Source organism: Myotis daubentonii, chromosome 12 (genome assembly GCF_963259705.1).
Source record: "Myotis daubentonii chromosome 12, mMyoDau2.1, whole genome shotgun sequence".
Classification (NCBI taxonomy): domain Eukaryota; kingdom Metazoa; phylum Chordata; class Mammalia; order Chiroptera; family Vespertilionidae; genus Myotis; species Myotis daubentonii.
In genome coordinates this window covers 64,453,116-64,479,567 of record NC_081851.1, presented here as the reverse complement: position 1 = coordinate 64,479,567, position 26,452 = coordinate 64,453,116, and the positions used below count along the sequence as shown (strand labels likewise).

At 41.4% G+C, this 26,452-nt stretch overlaps 1 protein-coding gene across 14 annotated transcripts in view; it reads left to right on the top strand.

The window, feature by feature from the left end:
- Nucleotides 1-26,452, top strand: part of LTBP1 (latent transforming growth factor beta binding protein 1) — a 342,667-nt gene that overhangs the window by 170,696 nt on the left and 145,519 nt on the right. For all 14 annotated transcript variants that reach the window (XM_059660163.1, XM_059660160.1, XM_059660158.1 and 11 more), the window contains 2 exons: nt 5,504-5,728; nt 6,948-7,222. In XM_059660163.1, the coding sequence (XP_059516146.1) occupies nt 5,504-5,728; nt 6,948-7,222 (500 nt within the window). The remainder of the gene's footprint in view (nt 1-5,503; nt 5,729-6,947; nt 7,223-26,452) is intronic.

The window sequence follows — 26,452 nt, the reverse complement described above, 5'->3', positions numbered from 1 at the left end:
GTATGTGTGTGGTGTGTTGTGTGTGTGTGTTGTTGGATGTGTGTGGGGGTGTGTGTGTGTGTATGTGTGTGTGTGTGTGGTGTGTGTGTGTTGTTGTGTGTGTGTGTTGTTGGGTGTGTGTGTTGTGTGTGGTGTGTGTGGGGTGTGTGTGTGTGTGGGGGTGTGTGTGTGTGTGGGGTGTGTGTTGTTTGTGTGTGTTGTTTGTGTGTGTTGTTGGGTGTGTGTGTTGTGTGTGGTGTGTGTGTGTGTGTGTGTGTGTGGTGTGTGTGTGTGGTGTGTGTGTATTGTGTGTGTGTGTGTGTTGTGTGTGGTGTGTGTGTGTGGTGTGTGTGTGCATGTGTGTGCGCGCGCGTGTGTGTGTGTGTTCTGTGAGATGACAAGTGCAGGGTTTCTTCAAGTGGAGGTTTGTTTCCCCTGTTCTGCCTCAGCCACAGAATTGTCTGCTGGCACAGAAAGCTAGAGGGTGGTGGAGGGGCCGGGTGCTGCTACAAAAAACTCAGGTGTGTTCTTAGACCTGAAGTCTGTTTATAGCTAAGATAACAGGGAAGACAGAGCGGGTATGGCTTTCTGTAGTACAAATCTTTAGAAAATTCATGTTGCCCATATTTGGGTACACGTGACTAATATCTATTCACTTAGGTTCCAGTTTGCCATATAGAATGGGACTATGATTCTGTCAGCCCAGTTTCCGGAGTGCTGCAAGTCGTTTTATAGACCGGAGCGAATGGTGGGACGCACAGAAGCACTTGACATATTTAAAACCGCCAGCATGGATCCTTCTGCTCCCGTTGACCTTTTGTAGCAGTACCGTGGGATGCATTGAGTGGCTGGGATGAAATGATACTTTCTAGAATAACAGGCTGGAGGCCCATAGACCTCTTGTTATTTTCAGTAGGTCTCAGGTGACCTAGCATGCAGTGTAGTGAGTTATGGGGATGGCCCGCTAAATATCAAGCTGATAAAGTTATGGGCTTTCTCAGCCAGCATTCTGTGTGACACCTCTAGTGACATGTTCTAAAATATATGTGCCATAGCTAGACTTGCAGCCAGCATACCACAAGCTTCCCAAGTCAGCCTTAAAGAGAACTTAGCCCTCTTTCTCTGTATGCCTTGAGAAGGCTTGCTAGAACACTGGCAACACAGACTGTAGATCACTAGGCAAAAGGTCAAAGCATGAACTTTTGAAACAGAAAGAAACCATTCATAGTTCAATCCTTAAGTTTGTAGGTTGATTTTCAATTTGTTTTCTTTGATATAAAAGACTATTTAGCGATAAAAAGATCACCTGCCACAAAGGATTCAACATGTATTGAGCCGAGGCAAAGAACTTTATATTGTAATTTAGATTTTTGAAAAATGCGGGAATGGTAGAATAGATATTTACTTTCTCATTCCTAAATGATTAGCAATAGTGGCCTTTTATTGATTGGAATAAGTCAAGCAGATGCTGTTTCCTGTCTGAGCAGAGAGACACAGGGGTAATGGAGTTAACTTCTGGGTTTATGGCTGTGTCCACTTAGACTCGGGCAGTCCTTGAAACATTTGTGTGGAAGCTATCTTGGGTTTAAAGATAGATTTAAACAAAACTGATTAAGTTTGAGTTTAATTTCAAAGTCTGCTATTGATACTAGAAATATCTAGTAAAAGTCAGTTGTTTTTTGTTTATAAAAAAGATGGTTGCATATGTGAAGTTATTTTAGTATTGATTATATAGTCATCTTTGCATGGTAGTACAGGACCATGAAAATGATCGTGCAAGCTAATGCAAAATGGCCATGTGCAAAATGATCTTATTAATCAATGAATTATTAAGTTCCATGACCCTGAAAATGTTTTTTATTAAAACTCTTTTACTGTAGGTTATAAATGTAGATGGAAATGGAAAAAAATAGTAAAGCTAATATTTAATTAGTGCCCTGTAATTGAAAATGTTAGAAACACTGAGAATAAAAATGTTTTGTTTCTCTGAGTAGAACTTATCAAGAGTAGTTAGAACATGTTTGCTTTCTTCTCACTGTATAACATGATATGGTGTATTTTTTCTTTGCCTTAGTTGGTTGTCATACTCCTTTCCACATCTGGATCAGCTGCCAACATCTTACCCATTGTGCTTTCAGAGCTGTCCAGGGGTTCCTTTAATATCACTTCCTCTGGCACATCATCATCCTTTTCACCACAACCGCTTTCCAATTTCACTTCCAGTGTTAACCGCCTGTCATTTTTTTGCGGCACTTTTTGTCGTTGACCCTTTTAATTATCCACTTCTGTGAAATGTTATTGATTTTATCACTGCGCGATGAGGAGGCAACACAACGACATGCTTCCCTGTCTGTGTGTGAACTGAGAACAGATGTGCAGGGATCAGTCACCAGCAGACTTCGAAGGAAATGACATGATTGGTTACTGATCACCATACACATCTGTTATCCACACAGTGTTTGTGGACCAAAGAGCTAGCAGTGAAGTTTGTACTTTGTGCAATTACTCACAGCTAATACACTATGGCAACTGACGTTTGAACCATACTGTTGGGGGACTGGTGTTATTTAAACTGCGGAAACTGAAATTCATGCATATTGGAACCATGCAGAGTGAGTGGTGCCTGTATTCCGGTTATAAATTATTTGTAGTACATTTCAATCTTGGCCTGGCTCCCCTTGCCCATGACACATTGAATCCATCCCGGGTAGCCAAGCTGTGATTTAGAAATTCGGTTCAGAGTTGACGTGAGAGTTATGAAGTCTTTGACTCAACCTTGGAGCCCACTTTGACTCGCTTCTCTTACCCGGCACCTCAGAGGACATCGGCCCTGGAGAAAGCTTACTTCAGACCCCGTTCAGCAAGGGCAGTTTTGGCTTGAACCGCCACGTCGATGCTGGACACAGTTTCTTGCCCTTGGTCATTTTTTTGGCTCCCCTTCCTCCTCCACTGTCTGAACTCTCCCTTGGCCTGCTGTTCACTCTGTCCCGTCTTCATGTTGCACCGATTCTCCCTCTGTCATTGTGACGCTTTGTGTTTCTTTCAACTATTGTTGCCATTGTCCTCATCCATGTGTTTTTCAGCTTGTATTTTAATGGTCTCCTAACTGGCTTCTCCACCTAGTCACTCTCCATCGCAACTAATCCATCACAAGTCATCTTCCTGGAACACTCTCTCAGCCTTGTTTAGTTCTCTCCTTGGAGTTTCAAAAATAACTTAATAATTACAAAATAAAATCCAAACGTTTTATTGGTCCTTGATCCATTGGCTGACACAAGCCTCTACCTTCTATTTATCACTTGACCCCTCCCCCTCAGGAATCTGAGGTTTCAACAGAAAATTTTCTCATTATCTCCCAAATATGCCTGCCTCCCATCCTTTTCACATACTGTCCTCCTAGGAAGCAGTCCATTGTTTTTCTGAATCTTGCCCAGTTTCAAAGACTTACCCCAAATGATCCCTCCTACTAAGTCTACTTTGATTTCCCAGAAATGACTCCCCCTTCTCTGAAGTTCCAAACGACTTGTAGTTTATATTTTCCAACTGTCACATATTTGGTGATCTGTGGTTTTAGTTGGCATGTATTATCTAATCTCTCCAGTTAGTGCTTACGGTCTTGAGGGCAGGGACTGAATCTTCTGTAGCACCTACAATGGTGTTTGACTGAGTGGTAGGCATACATTTTTCATCCAGTACTATTTTGAGTTGCATGTTAGGGGTAAACAAAAGATGAGGTCTCTGACCTCGCAGAGCTCTAGTTGACTGAGGCATACAGGAAGGTCATCAGGCACTAAGCTAAGTGGCAGGATGGGCAGTGAATGAGAGTCCTTGGAGGCCTAGATAGGCACCAAACCTAGACGAGAGGCAATAGCAAGTGCTTCTAGAAGATGTGAGGTTTAAGCAGAGTCTGAAAGATAAGTAGGAGTTTGATGGGTGAGGGGGCTGAATGGAACGAGTGTTCCAGGCCAAGGACACAGCATGGATAAAGCTTTCGGGGGGCAAGAGGGCCTTACACATTGAGGAACTGAATAAAGCTCCATGTAGCTAGATTGTAGGGAATGAGGTGAGACGCATAAGTGAAGATGAATTAAAGGGAACAGGGGACCTGTGATGGGAAAGAAGTGCACATATTTGATGGATGTTGAGAAGGGAGGACTTCCAGGAGTGGGAGTATGGATGGGCCAGGTGACAGCTGTTAAGGACCACTAACTCGGTGAATGGAGACATTGGAGAGAAGATGATGAGTTACGTTTTGGACATGTTGAGTGTGAGATGTCTGTGAATATCTATGTGAAAATGTGTAGTAGTAATTTGGAGCACAGCGGAAATCTCTTGCTAGGAAATAGAAATTTGGGAATTGTCACATATGACAGGTTGAAATCATAGAGGAAGAGTGTGTAGAGATAGTGAAAAAGAGGATTTTAAGACCAAATCTTAAAGCATATCAGTGTTTAAAGGACAAATAAAGAGTAGATTCTGTAAAGAGTGTTAAGATGGAAAGGGCAAAGAAGAACGATCAAAATAGATGAGTGAGATGTCATGGAAACGGAGGGAAGACTGAAATTGTCCATTTGATTCAGCAATGTGGAGACCATTAGTGGCTTCAGGAAGAGCAGTTTCCATAGAAGAGGGGTGGGGAAAGGGAGTGTGTGGAGAAGTGAACAGACAATTCTTTTGGAAAGTTTAATCGTGGAAGGAAATGGAGTTGAGGGGGTTTTTATTTTTTAAGCTGGTGGAAACCTGCTCATGTGTAAAGGCCAATAGGAAGAATTCATTAGTGAGAAAGAGGTTGGCCATAAGCTGAATTTCATCAGAATTTAAAACACTTCTGAAAATGCCTTACCTGGTGTGCCCTTTTATCTTTCGGTATTCTAAATAAATTACATTCCAAACTACTAATCATTCTGTGTCTTTAGGTTTCACTGTGGCCTTGTTATCCCAGTGAGATGGCAAATTCTGGGAAAGCAAGATTCAAACTCTTCTACTCCCTTATTCAGATTATATTCTCCGCAGATATTATTTTTAGTATTCTCATTTGTTGATTCTTCGAGGAAATGTTTAATGTCCACTGTGTACCAGGCACTATTCTAGGTGCTGAGAATGTAAAGGTTACTAAGCCAAACTTATCCTTTTCTCAAGAGTTTATAATCTAGAGAGACAGCTAATAAACTAGGAATTGAATAGGAAAAAGTAATTACAGAGTGCGAGAGATACTCAAAGGGCACTGTGAGACAGTAATCCTCAGTGGCTCCTTTATATATTCTTTTCCCATGAATTCTCTCCATTGTTGGGGGAGAGCACCGCAAGGAACTGGAGAATTAAATGACTTAGGATGGAAAAACAAAGACCGTCAATAATAGAGACCTTTTTTGCCAAAGTGTAGTTACTTCTTCGTTTACTGTTCAAAGTCAGTAGAAATATGATGGCTGTAATGGTGCTGTGTTTCTGGAAGTTTTGTTGGTTGACTGTGATTTAGCATTTGAGAAACTAACCGATTCTCCACAATTTCTCTTTTCCCTTTCAGTAATTTGCCATCTTCCATGTATGAATGGTGGCCAGTGCAGCTCAAGGGACAAATGCCAGTGCCCTCCAAACTTCACGGGGAAGCTTTGCCAGATTCCAGTCCCTGGTGCCAGCGTTCCTAAACTTTATCAGCATTCCCAGCAGTCAGGCAAGGCACTGGGAACGCATGTCGTCCACTCTACACATACCTTGCCTCTGACGATGACGAGTCAGCAAGGAGTCAAAGGTAAGCTTAAGATTTTGATTTTTCCCATTCGTCAGACCTCTGCTAGCCTGCCAAACCCACAGAAGCCAAGTACCTGCAGATGGCCAGGGCTGGTATTGAAACAGAAAGGAGGATGTGACCTGTGGCTTGAGAAATGACAGTAGGGACAGAATGTGGGCCCAGGTTTGTGTCTGAAGTGCTTTCTAGGCCATAGAGATTTGGTATCTAAGAAATAGAAAACAAAAAGGAGTCTATCCTTCTCTGATGACTCATAGCGCCCAGAGCTGATGAATATGCCTGGCCTGTTCTGGCCGGGCCTGGGGCATGGAAAGACGAGTTGGAAATTTGGGGTCCTTATAGCATTAATGAGCTAGTGATCACACTGGTCCTGCTGATGAGCACAAGTGTATTTAATAGTTGAAGAGTGCCTGGTTTTAGTTCTAAATGATCACTTAACCTCACTGGGTTTCAGTATATTCTTCTGTAGAGGAAGGTAAACTAGGTCACTTGGAGCTCAGGAATTCTGTGACTCATTCATTCTTTTAAACCTGGCATCTCTTAGACATGCACAGTTTTAAAAAAAGGGGTCAGAGAGTGTTACTGACTGTTATTCTTTAAAACCCGAATGTTAGCATCAGAAGATGAAATTGTGTTTGAAAGTGGCAGAAAGTGAGTCTTGTTACAGATATAAAATAGCACACTTCAGTATTTCGTGTGTGTGTCCCAATAAGCACCAACGTATACCCACAATATGTTATTTAAGGGCAAGAGAACTGTGCTCTATGAAATTGTGTTTCCTCTTTTAGTGTAGAAAAGTATATTCCACACCTTTGCAATCGGAACTTAATGAGTTCAAAAGTAATCCAACTTTTGAGTCTTTATTACTAGTATTTGATAAAATGTACCTCCCCATAAGCTGCATGAATTTCATACTTTTATGACTCACCTGAAAAAATTATCTTAGTGAATATGTTACTGCGAGAGGTTTTAATTTCTCTTTGTAATTAGTTGATTTTTTTAAAACATAAATTCAGATTTAATTTTTGTATTAAATGTATCCTTTTATTCTCACTTATTTTGATGGCTGTGTGGCAAATATATGTATATATTACATTTGTATAGTTTTTCCTATGTATAATACATATGCGTATAAGTATGTATGTGAGTAAAATTGACTTTCACGCTGACTCGCATGCTAATTCGTCATGATGAACAAGCCTTTACTCCCAATCTGTTTCAGTGAAATTTCCTCCCAACATAGTCAATATCCACGTGAAGCATCCCCCGGAGGCCTCAGTCCAGATACATCAGGTTTCCAGAATCGATGGCCCAACTGGCCAGAAGGTGAAAGAAGCCCAGCCAGGCCAATCCCAGATCTCTTACCAAGGGCTTCCCGTCCAGAAGACCCAGACCGTCCACTCCACGTACTCCCACCAGCAAGTCATTCCTCACATCTATCCTGTGGCTGCGAAGACCCAGCTTGGCCGCTGCTTCCAGGAAACCGTCGGGTCCCAGGTGAGCAACACTGCCCAGCCTGTTTCCGCAGTGCTTTCTAGAAAAGTCTCATTTTCAGAGGAAAGCCAGACGTGGTAAAATGACTTTCTATAGAAGGGCTTGGCCAACTGACCCATGGGCCTGTTTTTGTAAATAAAGTTTTATTGGAACGCAGCCACATCCATTCATTTACATATTGCCTGTCCTGCTTTCAGGCCTTTAACGGTCGAATGGCTCGGTTTCAACCAGATCGTATGATCTGCAAAGTCTAAAATATGGTCGGCAAGGCCCTTTACAGGAAAAGCTTTCCAACCTCTGCTCTGTAAGATAATGTTTAAGTAGCGACCTTCCAGAAACGCTGCTGGACGTCCCTGACTGTCGTTTCTGTTTTCCAGTTAAGTTGATCTGTGTGTAAAACATGTGACAGGCTTGAGATATATTCTGCAAAGGCTTTGAAAATACTCATGCCTTTTTGTAGTAGTTGCAGGTTAATAGGTGTAGTTGGGTTTGAACCCATCACACAATAATAATTTGTGATCTTTTATTTTCTTTATAAAAACTCATAACTGGATTGGCAATGACTGAGATGTTTGAAGTACATTTTAAATAGCACTGGATTTACATATAACTTTAGGCCTATATCTATATCATAAAGTAGAAGGGAGGCCGATTTTCTTTTAAAACTCATCATTGAAAGTGCTCAATGAAGGCAACAAAAATGTTGGCTCTTTTACCCAAACCACTTGGTGCTGACTGCTTTGGGATTATGTGGTTATGACATAGCTTTGTCCTGTGGTTCTCCTCCTGTCACTTGATCATGATTTTAGCCTCACATGAGAAGAGTAAGTGAGGTGAATTTATTATGTTTCTCTTCGTACCTGAATATTTAAAGAATATTGTGTGTGTGAAATATTTGAGGGTAACAAGAATCAATTGTTGTTGCTTTAGAAACCTGGAAAATACTTTTAGGTTCTGGGCAAATCCATGGTAGGGTTAGCACCTTTCTCCCAGGGAAAGAAGGCAAAATTGGTTTGTAGACCTGAGTAGAAAGAGCACCATATGGAGTTATACGATCTTGGCTATAACTAGGGGCCCAGACCTTGGTAGCAGGGAACCAGCTTTTTTATCTGTAAGGTAGAGACAAGAATATTGGGTTTTGTTAAGGTTAGACAAGGCAATCTGAGCACTGTTTTGCAAATGTTGTAAAACTATGCAAATGCTAGTTTAGAAGATACTCATCTATCCATAGTCTCAAACTTAATAATAGTCAGTGATTGTTTATGTCATGTAACTTCAGCAAGGCAGGGAAGGCTTGATCTCCCCAAACGCAATCTTCATTGTGTAGTAGTAGTTGCTGGTTAATAGGTTAATAGGTGTAGCCCTCAGGTACTTGAAATGCCTCCTAAACCTGCCACAGCTTTTGAAGACCAAAGTTTAAGCAAATACTTTTTGGAAGAAGGAACAGGATTGATTTAAGTTTAGCTTTGAAGTAAAGTCTTGATGGTTGCGCTAAGAGCAGCTTTTTATAGGGGCAGTGGGGCTGAAGATATACTTCATGCACTTCACAAATTGTGCCCTGGACCAGCTTTGGAGAGAGAGGATGAATTTGGTGCCATTTGCATTGTTTAGTCATTTCACCTTAGTTTGGTTATGAGGAAGGAAAAAACAGATCCTTTTAAAATTGTGTGCCCAGTGCCTTTCTCCCGTTTCCAAGTTGGAACACAGATGATAAAAAGCAAGAAAATGAAGTACTCACAAACTTGTTATTCTTGTGTAATATTAGGCCGGAATGTGCTAACTAAAAAAGATTAAAGCATTATTTACTTTTCAGCCTAAGCTGGACCATATAATTAAAATGAATTGGCTAATTGGGGGAGTTACTTAAATAATTCAAACTCAATGGAATACTTCTGCTTTATCTGCATGCCTCTCTGGCATTCGGTCTGAATGATCCAGACAGCGATCTTGAGTCTTAATTCTTTTTGCAGGTGTAGTCACTAATATGAAGCTTCAAAATAAGACCTGGTTTTAGAAAACATTCTTAGTTTATATTTGTCTCCTGTTGGTGAGACACGGTGCTGGATGTCTATGATCGCCAGATTAATTAGTGCAATTAGGATGATCCAAATTATAGAAAATAATAATGAACAATCTTGAAAAAAATACATTGCTGGTGAATAGTTACTAGTATATAAGATGTATCCTACAAAGATGTTTGAAAACATTTGTGCTTTCTTGCTATGGTTGGTTTGCATACCCAGCTAGAGGGGGAGGTATAGGTAGATTTTATATGAATGGTAAAGCCAGGCCCGAGTAGCTCAGTGGTTGAGCATCACCCTATGAACCATGAGACCAAGGCTTGATTCCTGGCCAGGACACATGCCCGGGTTTCAGGCTCAATCCCTAAAAGGGGGTGTGCAGGAGGCAGCCGATCAATGATTCTCTTTCATCATTGATATTTCTGTCGCTCTCTCTCTCTCCCTTACTTTCTGAAACAAATTAAAAATATATATTGCCAAAACCGGTTTGGCTCAGTGGATAGAGCGTTGGCCTGCGGACTGAAGGGTCCCAGGTTCGATTCCGGTCAAGGGCATGTACCTCGGTTGCGGGCACATCTTCAGTAGGAGATGTGCAGAAGGCAGCTGATCGATGTTTCTAACTCTCTATCTCTCTCCCTTCCTCTCTGTAAAAAATCAATATAATATATTTAAAAAATATATATATTAAAAAAGGATGTTCTAAATGAATGGTCAAAACAGCTGCATAAATGCTCACTAGTGCTTTGCTCATGGCAATAGTCTTATTAGCTGCAGATTTCAACTATTGAGACTTACAATGCCATGGAGTTATCAGTAAGCATCTATGTTTATGTGCTATAATAAAAGGGCATATACAAAACCAATTTGGCAGAAGTAGGCCTTGTTTCTGTGGCACATTCTAATAATTAGGCAGAAAGCTTGGGGTTGAGAACCCAGCATGAACTGTGATTAATGTATTTACTAGTAAGTTCTGGGAAGCTTCATAGAATAGAGTTTTACAAATTGCTTGGGTGGTGGAGGAAAATGGGCAATTGTCACAGAGAAAAGGGGGAGAATAATTAAACAGAGGAAAGAGAATTTGGCAAGAAATGGGTGAGGAAGAAGTATCAGAGAGACTGGAGATGTGAACTGGCTCAGGATTCCTGGCAGATGTTTGCAAAGCATGGAGCCTCGTAAACCCAAGGCACAGGGCCATCGAAATGACTTGGTGTCAAGGCAGAATAGTGGGAAACCCCCTTGATCAAGTGATCAAACTCAGAGTCATTAAAAGTGGGACAACTGACCTCATGTGCCCCCTGATGTGATCCAGTATGAACTTTGCATATCACCCTAAAACTAACCATGCCAAATATGTTTAATCTGAGTCTAACCAAGCCTTTACACCTAACCCCAACTGACAGGGAGTATTGAGGGTAAAGAAACAAGCTAAAAATATAACCCCTACTCACCCCCATCAGGCGGATTCATAATATACGATAATATTGCCTGGTTTCTTAAGAAAAATCATATAATGGGAAAAAAGTAGAATGACTTTTCTAGACAGAAACTTAAGAGTCACAACAGCAAAAGCCAACCCACCTCTAGAAGATATTTGGGGAACAATTAGGGAAATTTAATGTAGATACTAGATGATATTTTGGAATTATTAATTTTTTAGGTGTTGATAATGGTATTAGGGTTTGTAGGACAGTGTTTTTATTTTTGAAAGATAAATGAAAAACTTAGGGTAAAATGCTGTTATGTCCATAATTTATCTTCAGATGCATTTACACACAAATATTGTAACATTGTAACAATTGTTTACTCTGAGAAGTGGGTATATAAGGTCGTTGTATCAAATATCTCAGCATATTTGAAATTTTCTTATGAGGACAAAAAGGGGGAAACATTAAAATTATCAAAATTTACTAATATAGGCATACTTCCTTTTATTGTGCTTCATTATATTGTGCTTCCCAGATACTGAATTTTTTATAAATTGAAAGTTTGTGGCAACCCAGCGTTGAGCAAGTCTATTGGCACTGTTTTTCCAACAGACTCAGATGATAGTTAGCATTTTTTTTTTTTTAGCAATACAGTATTTTAAATTAAGGTATGTATATTTTTAGACTTAATGTTGTTGCACACTTGATAGACAATAGTATAGTGTAAATATAATTTTATGTGTACTGGAAAACCAAAAAATTCATGTGACTCACTTTATTGCAATATTTGCTTCATTGTGGAGGTCTGGAACTGAAGCTGCAATATCTCAGAGATATTCCTGTGGAATAATATAATTTTAAGCTGATTTTAAAAGTTGTAACTTTAAAGAGCTAATGAATTTTTAGAAAATAATTTAAAATGTTTCACGTTCTGAATGAATGGGGTGGGTAGGTGGATGTAGGGTAGACCTGAGGAGGCCAGGGAAGAGAAGTTGGCCTTGGTCCAATTGTGAAATGAATAGGGTCTAATCTAGGAGAAAAGTTGAAAATAAAGAGATGACAATAAGGGCTTTCGCAAAGAATCAAGCATCAGGATTTGATTATGGGCTGCTGCGAAGAAAAAGATGGTGATGAGTAGGACTATTCTGAATTCCCTTGCTTCAGAAATCAGATAAATGCTTGCTATGATTGATTAACTGGCCCTTGGGGGAGGATTGTGAGATGAAGATGAGTAGCTACATCTTGTTTTAAGCAGCCTCATTCTTGAATGACATTAAGAACGGTGTATTCTTGGATATCAATTGGGAAATCCAAAGCTGTGTTAGAGATGGAGTGGAAGAGGATTAATGGAGAAAATTCAGTGGTTAGTGAATAGATCTAGTGATGATAGATTCATGAGAACAGAGGACATTTCTTTGGCATGTATATAAAGAGAAAAGAACAGGAATAATGGAATCAGAAACAACTATAATGTTTCCCACCTTGACAGTGTCAAGATATGGGTGGAAGGGACCCTTCCTATTGTGGAAAGCGATGTTCGATCTCTCAGTGTCCTCATAATAATTTCTGAGTCTTAACATCATATAAAGTATTGATTTTTATGTGCATTGGGCTAGGTACAGACATCATTTAATTTCCTTTAAAGTATTAAAAAGAATAGAAATTAATCCAATAAATATATGGGGTGGCTTGGAGGAGGAATTGGATTCTTGAATGTAAATCAAGTTTCAAGTACTTGACAAGTCATAGCTTTGACAGAGTTAGGTACCTGGCTTCCTGCAGTAGACAGGGTGCACCATGTATATTTGAAAACATGTTGGAGAGTTTGCTCACTGTGTAGATCAAGTTAGAATTACATCTCCAGTGGTTACAATTACCAGCTACTTTCAAGATAATCTCATGTTTACATGTGCTTAAAACGTGAACACTTCTATGCTAGTGTTCCTCTATAAGAGGAGGCCGAATTTCAGAAAATACCCCTGTGATCTACTTTTCTTCCACAGGGACGTTGAATGTCTGTACCTTTCCCGTTGTGCAAGGGCACCCTTTGCTTTCCATTGTGACCTTTGCTTTCAATTTGAAACTTACTTGGCATCTGAGTTTTTGGTTGTTTCCAACATGTTTTATTTATTGCCCAATTGCTGGAAATAAATATTTATAGTTACTTAATGATGCCAGATGGTATGAAAAGACCTTGTCTTGTCTGTGGAGAGTTCAAAATCATGATGTAGGGTTCAAGGTTCAGCTTCCACGCTGGGGTCTGCCATTGCCTGGGTGTGCAATCCCATGCTCTTTGTTAAAGGGGGGAATGTGCTCCTTCATTAGACACAGGCATTGTAGGATGAGGAAAAAACTCTTCAGGATCTTATTGCAAATGCCAGAAGATCAGAAGAGTCCACAGAGTCACACCTGAGTTAACTAAGAAGAACGAAAATGCTGGAAAACCGGGAGTAAAGATAAACGGAATAAAAGATATTTCTAGTACAGTGTCCTTACACAGATAAAGATGATCAAATAATATCTAAACCAACTCTTATAGTTTACAACCATAGAATCCCCCTTAACAGTAAAAAAACCAAAATACCCCAAACAAAAAAACACCCACAAGAAACAAACCAAGATTAAATTCTTTAAGATGTATTCTATAGAAGACAATAATGTTTATGGAATAGGAAGAGAGGATCAGTTCTTGATGTAAAGTTGTTGGAAAAGCCTTTTTTCCCCTTTAATTATTGGTCATATAAATAATAAGACCTGGGGCAAAACCGAGTTAAAGTGGCACGAGAATTGTTTGGGATCCCCTTAGAACTTTCAGAAGTTGTTCCAACAGCTCTTTTTGGACAGGAAAAATGGAAACAGAATGGGCTATTGGAGAAAAAGATTATTTAATTGGAGATAGGTCTCTTGGCAGATAAATTCAATAGCATCATCAAACTCTAAACCTTAGCACTGGAACACACACACACATTCACGCACACATGCACACATAAACACACACTTCTAAAGGGCCAAACAGATGCACTTAGCTTTTGTTTAAGAAAATGTTTTTTTTAATAAGCATCGTAGAGAAATTAACAGGAAAGTGTGAGTTCATTGAAGTGGAAAGTATCCTAATTACATGGCTGAAAGTACTTTAAAAAAAACTCGATACTCTGTCACAAGACTTTGAAGAAAAATATTTCTTGGTTTTCCCCACACATGAGCCAGTGAGGGAGGAGGGGGAACAGGTGCCGTGCCTGTCAGTTCCCTATGGCAGGGAGAATACAGATGGATGAGTAGGTACAGACATAGATACAGAGATGGGCTGAAGATGTTCAAAATCTCTGCTCAGGATGGAAAGCGAATTTAGTAGCCTACTAAGGGAGTTGGAATAATCAGTTCTGCTTGGAGACCTAATATTTAATTTCCAGAGGATTCCCTCTGCTCTGACTGGAGGAGTATAACTGAGGGGAAGCCTAGAGCACTGGTGAAATAATAGTTTTCTTCTGACAGGGATAATGCCAGACTCATTTCACATTGGTTCTTTCCCAGATTGAGACCAAAAACGACACCCACTAACATAGAGGAGAAGTCTAATGAAAGAGTAACTATCAAACACTTACCAGAGACTCTTAGCCTGTCATGTATGTGTTATATGTATTATTCTTGATGTCGGAAGGAGAACTGGGTCAACAGGTATGTATGTTGCCCATTTCTGCAGCTCACGTGCCCTTAGGGCAAGCCCCCCCAGCGGAACTTCACCTGGCTGAGGTGCTGTTGGCAGGGCGTAAGGAAGGCAGGGCGGGAGCCACCAGATGTCTGCCTTCTCCACGAGCAGAGAGACACATTGGGGCGCGCTGATTGCATTTACTGACGTTTGGCCTTCTTCAGGTGGAATACGTCATTAACACCAGGCCCTTCCTATGCTTTTCTTCGGTGTCCCACTCAAACACTGCCTTGGCACAATCCAAGAGGCATTTAATTGAGTGTGAGTGAGTCTGGTTGTCTCCAGTGGCTCTGCAGGGGCCGTCCTTGCCAACCCTTACCTGTGTCCACAGTAGAGGTATTGCTGAAAGTACGCACACTTCCGTGAGAGGTGCCCGGAGCCACAGTATTGCTGATCCTGCTCCTCCAAGCCCTGCCAGCTTCAAGCAGGGACTTCTTCCATGGAGTTGAAAAGACGGTGTAGATGAGGATTGGATCCAAAGGGGAAGCTTCTGTCTGTGAAAAGGAACATGTCTGCGTGTCCCTGGGCTCATGCCAAGTGGCAGGGAGGATGGCTAGCTTTATTTGGATGGAGAATGTGGGACTGAACTGTTAGGATCATCAAAATACAGATTCTTAGAACTGAAGTAGAGGACTTCAGAGAATGGGTGATGACCCAGATATTACCTTTCCTCCTGCCCAATATCCAGTCTTTACCCAGACCAATATCTTTGGACACCAAAGAGTCCAGTGTTCATTGAGCCTGACTTGTTTCATAGATGAGCAAGTCCAGGCTCCTTTGGTTCTTCCCACGCCCATCCTCTCAGATGGTTTGCATTTTATTGGCAATGAAAATGCCTTTATCATGACATGGGATATCCAATTTCTGTATTTTATACCTCTAGGGCTCACTATAATAACACACCAATTAATACTTAGACTCTTGCTTTTGCAGAATAGGCATTGAAAATAATTATGGGGCAGTGTGTTACAGAGCGGAAGTTACATCACTTCTGATATTGGCAAAGTGGTAAGATCTTGTGGTCGTTACATTGGAAGATGATAGTGTTGAGCATGTTGGAAGTAGTTTTAAGAGACCATGGCTTAAATTGATGGTTGATTTAGGCTCTGTAAATTACAAAAACGTTTAAAGAGTCACAGCTGGTATTTCTAGGGTCTGATGTTGTTTCTTGGCATTGTCTACATGATACTTTGGAATTGAAATTTGTTCAGATGAAGTGGAATCATCTGTTTTACTAAAATAAATAAATAAATAAATAAACCACCCCCAAACCGGAAAAAAACCCCCCAAAAACCAGCCCTTTGCAATCTGATCCATAAAGTTACAGTGAAAAAGGCAACATGGCCCTATGTTGAGCGACAACAGAGTAATTGTCCTACTCCACCCTGCACCTTCCGTGCCACCGTGATAGTCCTGTTTTTGTTTTCTTTCCCATCCTTCCATATTTTTCTACTCTTGCCCTCCTTTTGTTTGTAAGAGATTCATATGTAAAACTAGAAGCCCAGCGCGAGAAATAGTATGGCCCCGCTCACCCATGCAAGCCCCGCTCACCTGCTCACTGCCCCGCCCACCCGCACGCGCCTCGCCACACCCACCTGCCCGCCACCCTGTCCTCCAGCCACCAGCCTTGCTGTGATCAGAGCCTGTGGGCCACACTGTGTGAGCCGAAATTGTGCGAGACCCCAGACCCAGACCCACCGCGCCCGTGAGATCCATCAGTGCACCTCCTGGTGACTGGTTGTTTGGTCATTACGGCGTTACAGCGTTGTGGCCACGGCTTTTTATATATATAGATATAGATTGGAGATTCTCTTTCAACAAGATCTCTCTCTGAGACTCTGCATTTACTCTAGTAATACTGCGGCTGTATTTCAAAATTTCTGTTTCAAAAGAATTGTTTCAGAACCAGTTTATGAGCGGCACAGAAAAGTCAGTCTTTCTTTAATCTCCTGCAGCTCCCTCATTTACTGTAGTCTCGATGAACTGGAAACTTCCTATGGTCAATTTAGCCTCCAGGGAGCAGGGATTTGCCACCACTGAGGGTATTGAAAAGAACATGTCCTTAGCCCTGAAGAGAACTCTGAAGTCCAGACAGAGGAGTTCTAAATATTTTGAACAAAGACGGAAGTGCCTTCAAGATGACCATCTTGAGGAGGACTGGTTTAGATTGTGCAAGCTTTAATGGAGTTGTTAAGAAAATGGTCTTAATATCCTGTGGCTTTGGGGCAGGCATCTTAGGAAGACAGTGGATTTTTATAAAATTGATAACTGATAGAGAACATTCACAGTCATGGCCTTGGTTGGCCTTCAGAACAACTTCAAAACAAGGAAAAGTAGGTAGTCTTGTCTCCCAGTTACCTAAGTGAAACTTGAAGCTCACAGAGGTAGGGACAGACTTGTGTTATTTCCAAGTCGATAGCTCTTTTTTCCATTTTGGCAAACTCACCATTCTCTGGCCCTCACTTTCTTTACTTTACAAATAACTGGTTTGGCTGAGAGGACTACCAAGACCTCTTTTAGCTCGACAGTCCTCTGACTATGATGATTTTGACATCTTTCTTTTCCACGATCCTAGATCCCACTGATACTAACAAATGGCACCAGATCTGTGGACAGAGCAAGCTATACAAATATCAGATACAACACCTAGAATGAGCTCTCAAATCCACCCTGACTTAAGAGACTTCTCTCAGAAGTCAGCACCTCCCAAAGCTTGCCTTTTTCATGAGGGCGGGGCTCTTATGAGCAGAGCTCAGTGCTGGGCACAGGTGAGTAGTTAGTAAATATATGAGCATCAGTCAGATTAGGCTCGGTTGTGCTGTAGTAACAAACACAACAAAAACTTCTATTTTGTATGCACTAGATGTCTGACAGATGAGCAGGGGCCCCTGTGCTACTCACCTCTCAGGGACTCAGGCTAATGGTGGTTTCACCATGTTCCTGATATGCTGTCTAGAATACACAGCCTCCTCAATTCCTGTAGCAGAGGGAGAGAGGTGCTTACTGCAGGGGACACACAGGACTTTTCCTGTAGCCCATTACACAGATTGAGTTACATGGCCCTCTCTCACTGTTAGTTTTATGGCAGTGTTATGGCTGAATTGTGTTCCACCTCCAAATACATAGCTTGAAGCATTAACCCCATTGCAGCTATATTTGGAGATGGTCTGTAAGGAGGTAACTAAGATTAAATGCATTAATAAGTGTGGGGCCCTGAAAACAATAGGATTAGTGTTCTTTTTAAAAAATACATGTTTTTATTGATTTCAGAGAAAGAGAGATAGAAGCATCAGTGATGAGAGAGAATCATCGATTGGCTGCCTCCTACATGCCCCCTACCGGGGATCAAGCCCATAACCTGGGCCTGTGCCCTGACAGGGTATTGAACTGTGACCTCCTGGTTCATAGGTCAATGCTCAACCACTGAGCCACACTGGCCGGCGGGATTAGTGTTCTTAGGAGATACCAGCGAGCTTGCTCTCTTTGCCATGTTGAGGACACAACAAGACAGTGGCCTCCTGCAAGCCAGCACGGGAGTCCTCATCCAGACGGCCCCTGATGGCATCTTGAGGTTGGACTTGACCCTCCAGAACTCTGATGAAAGGAGTGTCTGTGTTTAAGCCGCTCCCCCGCCTCAATCTGTGGTATTTTGTATGGCAGCCCGAGCTGACTAATATAGTTAGGGAGCTGGGACATAGCGGGAAGCAAGTGGTTCTTAGGTGAGCTGTAAATGTTCCTGCCAAGTGGCAGAGCAGTGGTCGAGACAGACTTGATTCCCTGCTTGCAGAGAACTAAAAAAAAGCTATTAATATGATTTGTGGCATTCAGTTTTTCTATGCTACTTGCAACCAAACCACAAGTAATTATTAGTTTTGAGTTCTGTGTACTTGGATACGACACAAAAAAATGGAAAGCTTAACCCAGTAAGGCACGTGTTACAATGTACATAGTGCTGTGAGGCCCCACATGGTTTTCGTTCCTTTCAATATCTCTATATAGACAAAAAGGAAACTGACAGACATTGAAGTTTAATATAGAAAATGTCTCTCAATACAGTTGTAGGAATAAGCATTGGGGAAAAGAGGCCTTTATGCTCATTATTTGGGAGTGATCTGGTTGCCATAGTAATAGTAACCATGCCTATATGCCCACCTTCATTTCCTCCCTTAACAGGAGTGTATCCTTTTAGACACATCCTTGGTAATGGAACTTAAACTTTTTAAATATTTTTACCAGTTAGCACTAGCATGTATGATGTCATTCATATTGTTTTGCTGCAAGGAAAGGCTAATAGGAATTAGCACGTCAGAAATACAGTCATGACAATACTTAGCTACTCTTTTTGCAACTTAAGAATAGCAAGACACACATGTATCACCACCTGGTAGACTTGACTATTGACATGCTCAAATCATTGTAGAGATGGATAAAATAGGCAGCCCAAATTTGATCTGTCAAATCAGAAGTTTCACGCTTAAGAGTTATTTCCCTTTGTGTGTTACTTTAAAACCATTTTTGTCTTGGTGTAGCTTTTAAAATACCGTTTCATAAACTAAAGTAGTTGTCTGGAATTCCTTGAAGCCCATGGTTTGGCTTCAGCAGGCTTTAAACAAATACACTCTCAGAAATCGATGTGGATACATTTCCAGCAGTTAATGCCCCCGTCACAGTTGATACTTTATACAATCAATAGCCTGAAATATCAGAGGATTAGGGTGGTACCAGATACCTCAAAATACCTAACGTTGTTTTGATTACTCTAACAAAAGAAAGCTGGGTGGATTAAAAAAACAACAACCAACCTTGCTGATGAAGAATGTTCTGCTCAAGCCAAAGCAAATTTTTTACAAGTTCTTTTAGAAAATCTGGAAGTATTTAAGCGTTTTCCTCTTCTTCTTATGAGACAATGCTTGTTAGCCTGCCAGTGCTCCACCGTACACTATTCTCCTTCATGACAACGGCCTTTAGAACAAGTTGATCAAATAATGTTGCCGTAGCTGCATTAGTGATAGGGTTCAGAGATTTGGACCCTCTTTCTTATTGGCACACAGATATAAACATATTTAATGTTCTTGTACATGGACATTGAAGAGCTCTCAGGGGGGTTTTCAGTTTAATTTGGAGCTATAGTTGGTCCAGAGGCTAGGAGAATGCCATTTCCTCGGAAGATGGGCAAAAGTTACTTTGCCAGAGGGGAGATGTGTTTATATCATAGCAAAAAGATTGATGATAGGAACAAAGAAGGTCTGTGACAGAGGTTTGGATTAATCCAACCCATTACATACAGTGAGAACTTTCCCCATAAGGAACCTCATTCTTGTTTTTGCTAAAGAAGTCCAAGATTTCCAAAAATGGCATTCACATCCCTCAACCAGATTCATTGTACTCAGGTTGTAACTTCTGTCTGCCAGAATCCCTGAGAGTTTTATGGCAGAACATTGGAATAAGGTACTTCTGGGTGTGGGCGGAAGCGAGCATGGCAACTGCACAGATGTCGTGATTTATGGGACACTGTGCAGTATGGGTTGATTGATTCTAATGTGACTTGATAATGGTCACAGCTCAAGGCAGACAACATCTGCATCTCTGTAACCGTCTCCAATAATTTTTGATATTTTGCCTGTTGATAATGTATCATCCTATATAATAAAAGGCTAATAGGCAAATTGATCGAATGGCGGAATGAACAGTCACTATGACGTGCACTGACCACCAAGGGCCAGATGCTCAATGCAGGAGCTGCCCCCTGGTGGTCAGTGGGCTCCCACAGGGGGAGCGCTGCTCACCCAGAAGCCCTGAGCCCAGCTCACAACTGGTAAGCGCAGCGAGCCTCTTCCGCCTCTGTGGCAGCGCTAAGGATGTTCACCTGATGGCATGGCGAGTGGGCCTCAGCTGTCAGTCAGACATTCCCCGAGGGCTCCCAGATGGCAAGAGGGCGCAGGCTGGGCTGAGGGACCCCCCGCCCCTCCCCTGAGTGCACGAATCTCGTCCACAGGGCCTCTAGTTCATTATAATTAGTTATTGTAATATCATCTAGAAAGGAGCCATTGAAGAGCCATAATGACTTTCAGGAAGGTATTTTTTTGTGAGAATAGACTGGTAAGGAAGGGGTAGGCAAGAGGTGGGGTAGAGAGGAGGAGGCCCATTCTGGACATCACTTGTCAAGTTGGTCCAGGTCAGAGCATCATGTTAGGACTAGATAACAGGTGGCATTACGGAATCTAGTGTGTCAACCTGGCAGGCAGGTGACATTTAAGGAACACTGACCTCCACTGGCTTGCCATGACACAGGACACCGTTCCACCATAGCTCCCAGGATACCCTCATAAAATCATAGATTTTAGGCACATCAATGAGTATTAGCAATTTGTTTATCCTTAAAATTTTAATGATGAGAATGTTAAAGTCCAGAGAAGTAAGTTAATTTGCTTCACAACTTGCATTGAGTTCGTGGTTGGTGAGGACTAAAACTTCGGCTTTTTGGTTTTCACTCCATTGTTCTCTTTACTATTTCATCCTGGCTCTTAGTCCATCTCTTCTGGGGAAGGAGGATTCACAAGAAACCATGGCTATCTGTATAAGTTGTTTTGGGCTGCCATAACAATATACTATAGATTGAGTGGCTTCAACAACCAAAATGTATTTTCTCCTAGTTCTGGAGATGGTCAGTCTTAAGATCACGGTGCTGACAGATTCACTTTCTGGTAGTTTTCTCTTCTTGGTTTTCAGACACTCACCTTCTTGCTGCACCCTCACCATGGCAAAGGGAGAAAGAGCTCTGGTCTCTTCCTCTCCTTATAAGCACACTGATTCCATCACGGCCCCCACCCTCATGATCTCATCTAAACCCAATCACCTCCTAAAGGCCCCACCTCCTTATACCATCACACTAGCGGTCAGGACTTTGACATGTGAATTTGGGGGGAGGGGCACACACACATTCAGTCTACATCACTAGCCGAACATGAAAGGACAGATATTTCTCTGAGATCTGAGTTAGGGAGTTCTGTGTTCTCCAGTGTCTTATGATTGGACCAGGGATGTTTACAGTGAGGAGATGGAGAGTGGGCTCCACTATTTTGGCTTCATAGCCTTGGTCTTCTGGCACCAAGTCATGGTCCATGATCAGAAAGATCTTGATGTTCCTGAAGTAAAATTGTCTGCTGTTTTTGAACATTGATTTTACTGGTTGAATTATTGTAAATCAGAGACACCAGGTTGTGCTTCTTGAGTAGAATTAAGATGAAATTCATATAATTACAAAGCCTTCACAGCATTTATTCTCTGAGCGTTTCTTTATCAGCCAGAACACTTTTGTGAAAACCTGGGCATTTTAAGTAAAATTTTAAGAATACCTTATTTTTCTTATTTCTATGCCTATCTGCACTATTTATTTGCATATCTCTCCTTTGTAAGTTGACTCTGGGACATTGTATGCGGAGTAACGGTTAGCTTCCTCGGTCCTTTGTTTGTAAATGAGGGCCCCGGAGGAAGGAGTCTAATACCGAGAGTGATTCTCATGGATGCTGGCCATCTATGGCTGTTTTATGTAGGATTTGTCTCTTGTGTATTTTATCTCAGTCCTCTTGAGAGCTCTGTGAAAATGGACATTTTTAGTTCCATTATATTGAGGAGGAAGTAGGCAAAGGTTGAGAATTTTGCCCATGGCCATGTAGGTGGTAATTGGACCCATGTTGGTCCAACTTCAAAAGCTATGTCTTGTCATTTTCTCAGCTACTGTTATCTGTACACTTCCTTTTATGGGGCCCACAGGGAACGTGATTGTGTGGAAAGGTCAAGTTCTCATTCATAAAGCACTGACTCCACTGAACATGGAGACGCCCGGTGTTTGCTTTGTGTTAGAACATGTCTTGTTAAAAAAAAGGGATCATTTATGCTGAACTTAAGTCCTTTCTGCTATTTGAGAAGAATCAGTGAGCCTTTGATAATTACTCAATTTCATTTTTTTTTGTCCTCTGATGATTATAGGTCATGTTTACCTTACATATAATTTCTCCACCCCCCCGTTAATGATATACTCTATCCCAATAATTATTTTTTTTACTTTTGAGGGGAATCACCAGATATAAAAATTATACTTTTATAAAAACACTTAATCTTCTCCTTTCTTTCTTCTTTATCAATATTTCTGTGTCTGCCATTACTTTGAAGATGCCAAATATTAAATTGGAAGCAATCCAAACCGTTTTGCTTTGGGGAAAGAAACTAGATGTTTTCCTTTCCCTGTCTCCTTTGATCCCCAACTACAAATCGAGTTGCAAGTCTGGAAAACTCTTCATGGTTCAGCTCCAGCTCATTCTCTGACTTTCCCCACTGATTCTCTGTTCTTTGTATTGGGCCTGCCTTTGTCTGCCCTTCTCCTCCTACCCGCTCACCCGGGTCCTCTCCCTGTTGGTGGTGGGCCCTGGGTGTAGCTAGAGTTGTTCCATCTCTTTGGAATCTCTTTCTCCCCAATATAGCAGTTGAGTCACTGTCTTGTTTCAGCTCCTGCCTACACATGGTCCTGTGTACTCTTGCAAGGGTTGCAATGAATCAGCATTCTCTTCTTTCATGTATAACTTCAGTGTAATCTTTAGAGACATTTAAAGAATCTGTATGCTTTAACATCTTAAGTTTTATTTATTCCATGGTTCAGTGCCATATTCTTTTTGAGAAAACAATCTTTATTCAAACTCAAAATATTTTATCCTTCATTGTATAATGAGAATAAAATAAAATGAGTTTTTTATATATATATGTGAGAAAGATAATTCATAAGAGTATTTCATTATGCAAATCACCAGCACTTTAACACTTTATAGATTATATTCACACGGCACACGAGCTGAGGGGATGAATGGAGAGCCAGCCTACACGCTGCTTTCCAAATGCTATGTCCTAGTGCAGAAAGCATCCCAAAGGGTCACCTTTTTCTAGTCTCCACAGAGGGGTAAAGGCAGCCCTCCTTGAGATGAATCAATATTACTACAGTACTTTGAAGTTGGGATTATTGTCATTACTAGCACAGAGAGGCTGGACTATCTGTTGAACATCTCACTGCTCATCAGAGAGAACTGGGATTTACATCCAGGTCTAATGAGTCAGTTCAGTTCTTCTTTATCTTTCCTATGGTTGGATCTTCCTTTCCCAGAACCTGGCCCTGTGTAAGCAAACATTCCTAGAGTGAGGATTTGTAGGTACCAGTAATTTTATGGTATGAAAATTAAATCTCCAGTATTGATCACAACCTCTTCAAGTTATTGTTCATGTTTGAAGCAACTCCAGTGGTGAGTTTTTAATGAACAAAAATTGTAAGTCTTGGTTGACAGATAAGTTTCGAGCTATCATTCCAGCTTATGTATTTAGAGGGAGCTCTAAAAACATCTGTAATCACAGGTTGACCAGGAAAGTACTATGGCACTATTCCAAAATTGAGGATGAAGTCTACTGATAAGTATTCTCAATCAGGTCAATATTTAGAAAAGCACATAATCTTGCAGTCTGTTAATTCGTAACCACTCAAAATTGAAGGTTTTCACACCATAATGTAATAATTTTGTGTTATAACATGGATGTTCGTGAACTAATTCTAACGATTCTCGAATAGCTTCACCTTCTGAGGCATGGTGCTAAAGGAGATAATAACAATAGGGTCAAAGAGTAATTTTCATGCACCCAGTTTTCTAAGAATCATGGTCACTGCACTGGTTAATCAGGGTCAGGAGTATCTCTATTTGTGTGTGTTTTTTTCTTCTCCATATAGTTTGCATGATCCTGTAGGAGAAGGCTCAGACTGGAGTGAGCATCTCTGGAGCTGTTGATGAGTGAGGAAGTAAGACAAAAAGGTGGTTAGGAGTGCATCTGACATGGTCCTGTTATAGATGTGAGAGCAACAGAGGTACTTGAGGTTGGCTCTAGTGTCTACTAATTTACATTTCCTAAATCATATATATATATATCAGTATACAGTATATTGAACATAGAATCCTAGACCTGGCATACACCATAGAAGTCATCTGCTTTATATTCTGGGCATTCCTGAGAGGTGTTCACTCAGTCTGTGCTCCGAGTGAAGATGTCAGTATCTTCCATTGTTGAGGGGCGTTAAATGTTGAAATGGTTTCCTGTTTAATGAGTTGGGTCCTCTCTTCCTGTGACTTGCAGCCGCAAGTCCTACTAATAGGACTTGTAACTAGTCCTACTTCATCATGTAACTAGCTTCATGAAACACGTTTTAACATGTATGAACTCTGCCATCATGGCTACAGGTAGTGTTTATTTTTCCTACTTCCTTTAATTGATACCCACAGGGCATGGTTGCCAGAACCTGTGGTAAATGTTTCCTTTCCACGTCCCGAGTTGTTCAGGGTTCAGGATCTGGAAGAGGAGCCGCACACAAATGAAAGAGAAGAGACAGGAGATAATTTGGGAATATTGGGGGCCAGGCGGGTAAATCCAACACAAGGGGAAGGACTTCTTCCTGCGCTCAAGCCTCTCCAAGCTTTTATTGGTATGGGATACACCCATAGCTCTTAGGCAGGGAGGTTCCAGTGACACACAGACTATTTTATCAATAAGGATTTACATGAGTAAAGGTGGGGAGGTTGCTTCAGCTACCATTATCTGGATTAACAAAGGTGGTGTGCACAGCTCTGACCTTTGCTAGGACCTCAGAGGTCACCAGCCTTCCCAGTTCTCTGTCTGAACCTCTCTGCTAGTGAAGACAATAGGCGGTTTCTCACAAGAACCTTCATTGTTCCCTTTGCACTGCTCTACGTGGGTCATGCATTTGCAGAATCCTAGCATGGGTGTGTGGACTCGGTGTCCCCTAATCTGCAGCATGGAGTTGTATGAATTTGGGGGGGAGCTAAAACGCATTGCCCCTTTGACAGGATAGAATTTTCTTTCTGACTTGAAATAGCTGAACTTTGGGTTGTAAGTGTAGCACACTTCTCCTGGATTGCTTATGCACAAGGTATGCCGTGAAATGAGAGACTGGCTTTCTTTGAAAATGTGGTGAATGATTCACATAGGAGAAATTCCACTTGTGTTTTTCACTTGTAAAACTCACCTCAGTCTGGGCATAAAAATGTAGTTAGGCAGAATCAGTCTGTGTCCATGTAATTATGTCTCATGGAGAAGCAAAATCCTCCCGTCTGAGAGGAGACTCTGAATTCCAGCATCCTCTTCTATGTAGTCTCTCCCATGTGGCCTTTCGGCATGGAGGAGAGAAGACCCTTCCTCTGCCTTCATTTCCTCTAACTATTTCCCACATCCAGGAGGACCTATGGTATTGGGTCGTCTCGTGCGAGAGCCCTGAGTATGTCCACAAAGATCTCTCGGGTGGAGTTTCTGGCCACATGTTGAAAGCTCTTCACAGCTCAAACACTAAAGGGGTACATACCTAGAACTTAGTGCCTTGCTGTAAGCCTGCCTTCATCCCCTGCAGCCTGTTCTCATGCTGTGCAGACCCAGTTTGGGGAAGAAACACAGTGTCTGGTACCACCTACACGGCCGTTTATTTCATCAATTGGGAAGGCTTGTGCTGCTCTTGGCTGTGGACCTGCAAAAACAAAGCCATGGGATAAAGCGGCCCGAGTCCTGTAACGAAAACCTGGTACCTTTTGTGAGGCCCGGTAGAGAGACATGGTTTATTTTCGCCGTACCAAGTCAAACATTCTCGGAATCCAATGTGAAAATTGGATTTTAACTGCTACTAAATGTTTGAGCATATAAAATCAGCAAGTGTTGAGAGTTTTGCATGATGAAGAGAAGAACCCGAAGAGCCTGATACAAGAATGATCAACATGTGATGTGCACTGGTGTCTCACATCAGTCTGATGGATAAAACTGGAAAGACAGCAGATTGCCACAGTGGAGACTGCTGTGTCCTTTTCTAAAATATTTTTTTTTCAATTACAGTTTGTATTCAGTATTCTGTTGTATTAGTCTCAGGTGCACAGCTTGGTGGTTAGACAGTCATATCCTTCATGAAGTGTTCCCCCCGGTATGTCAAGTACCCACCCAGCACCATACGTAGTTATTACAGTATATCGACTATATTCCCTAATGCCCTAGCTAA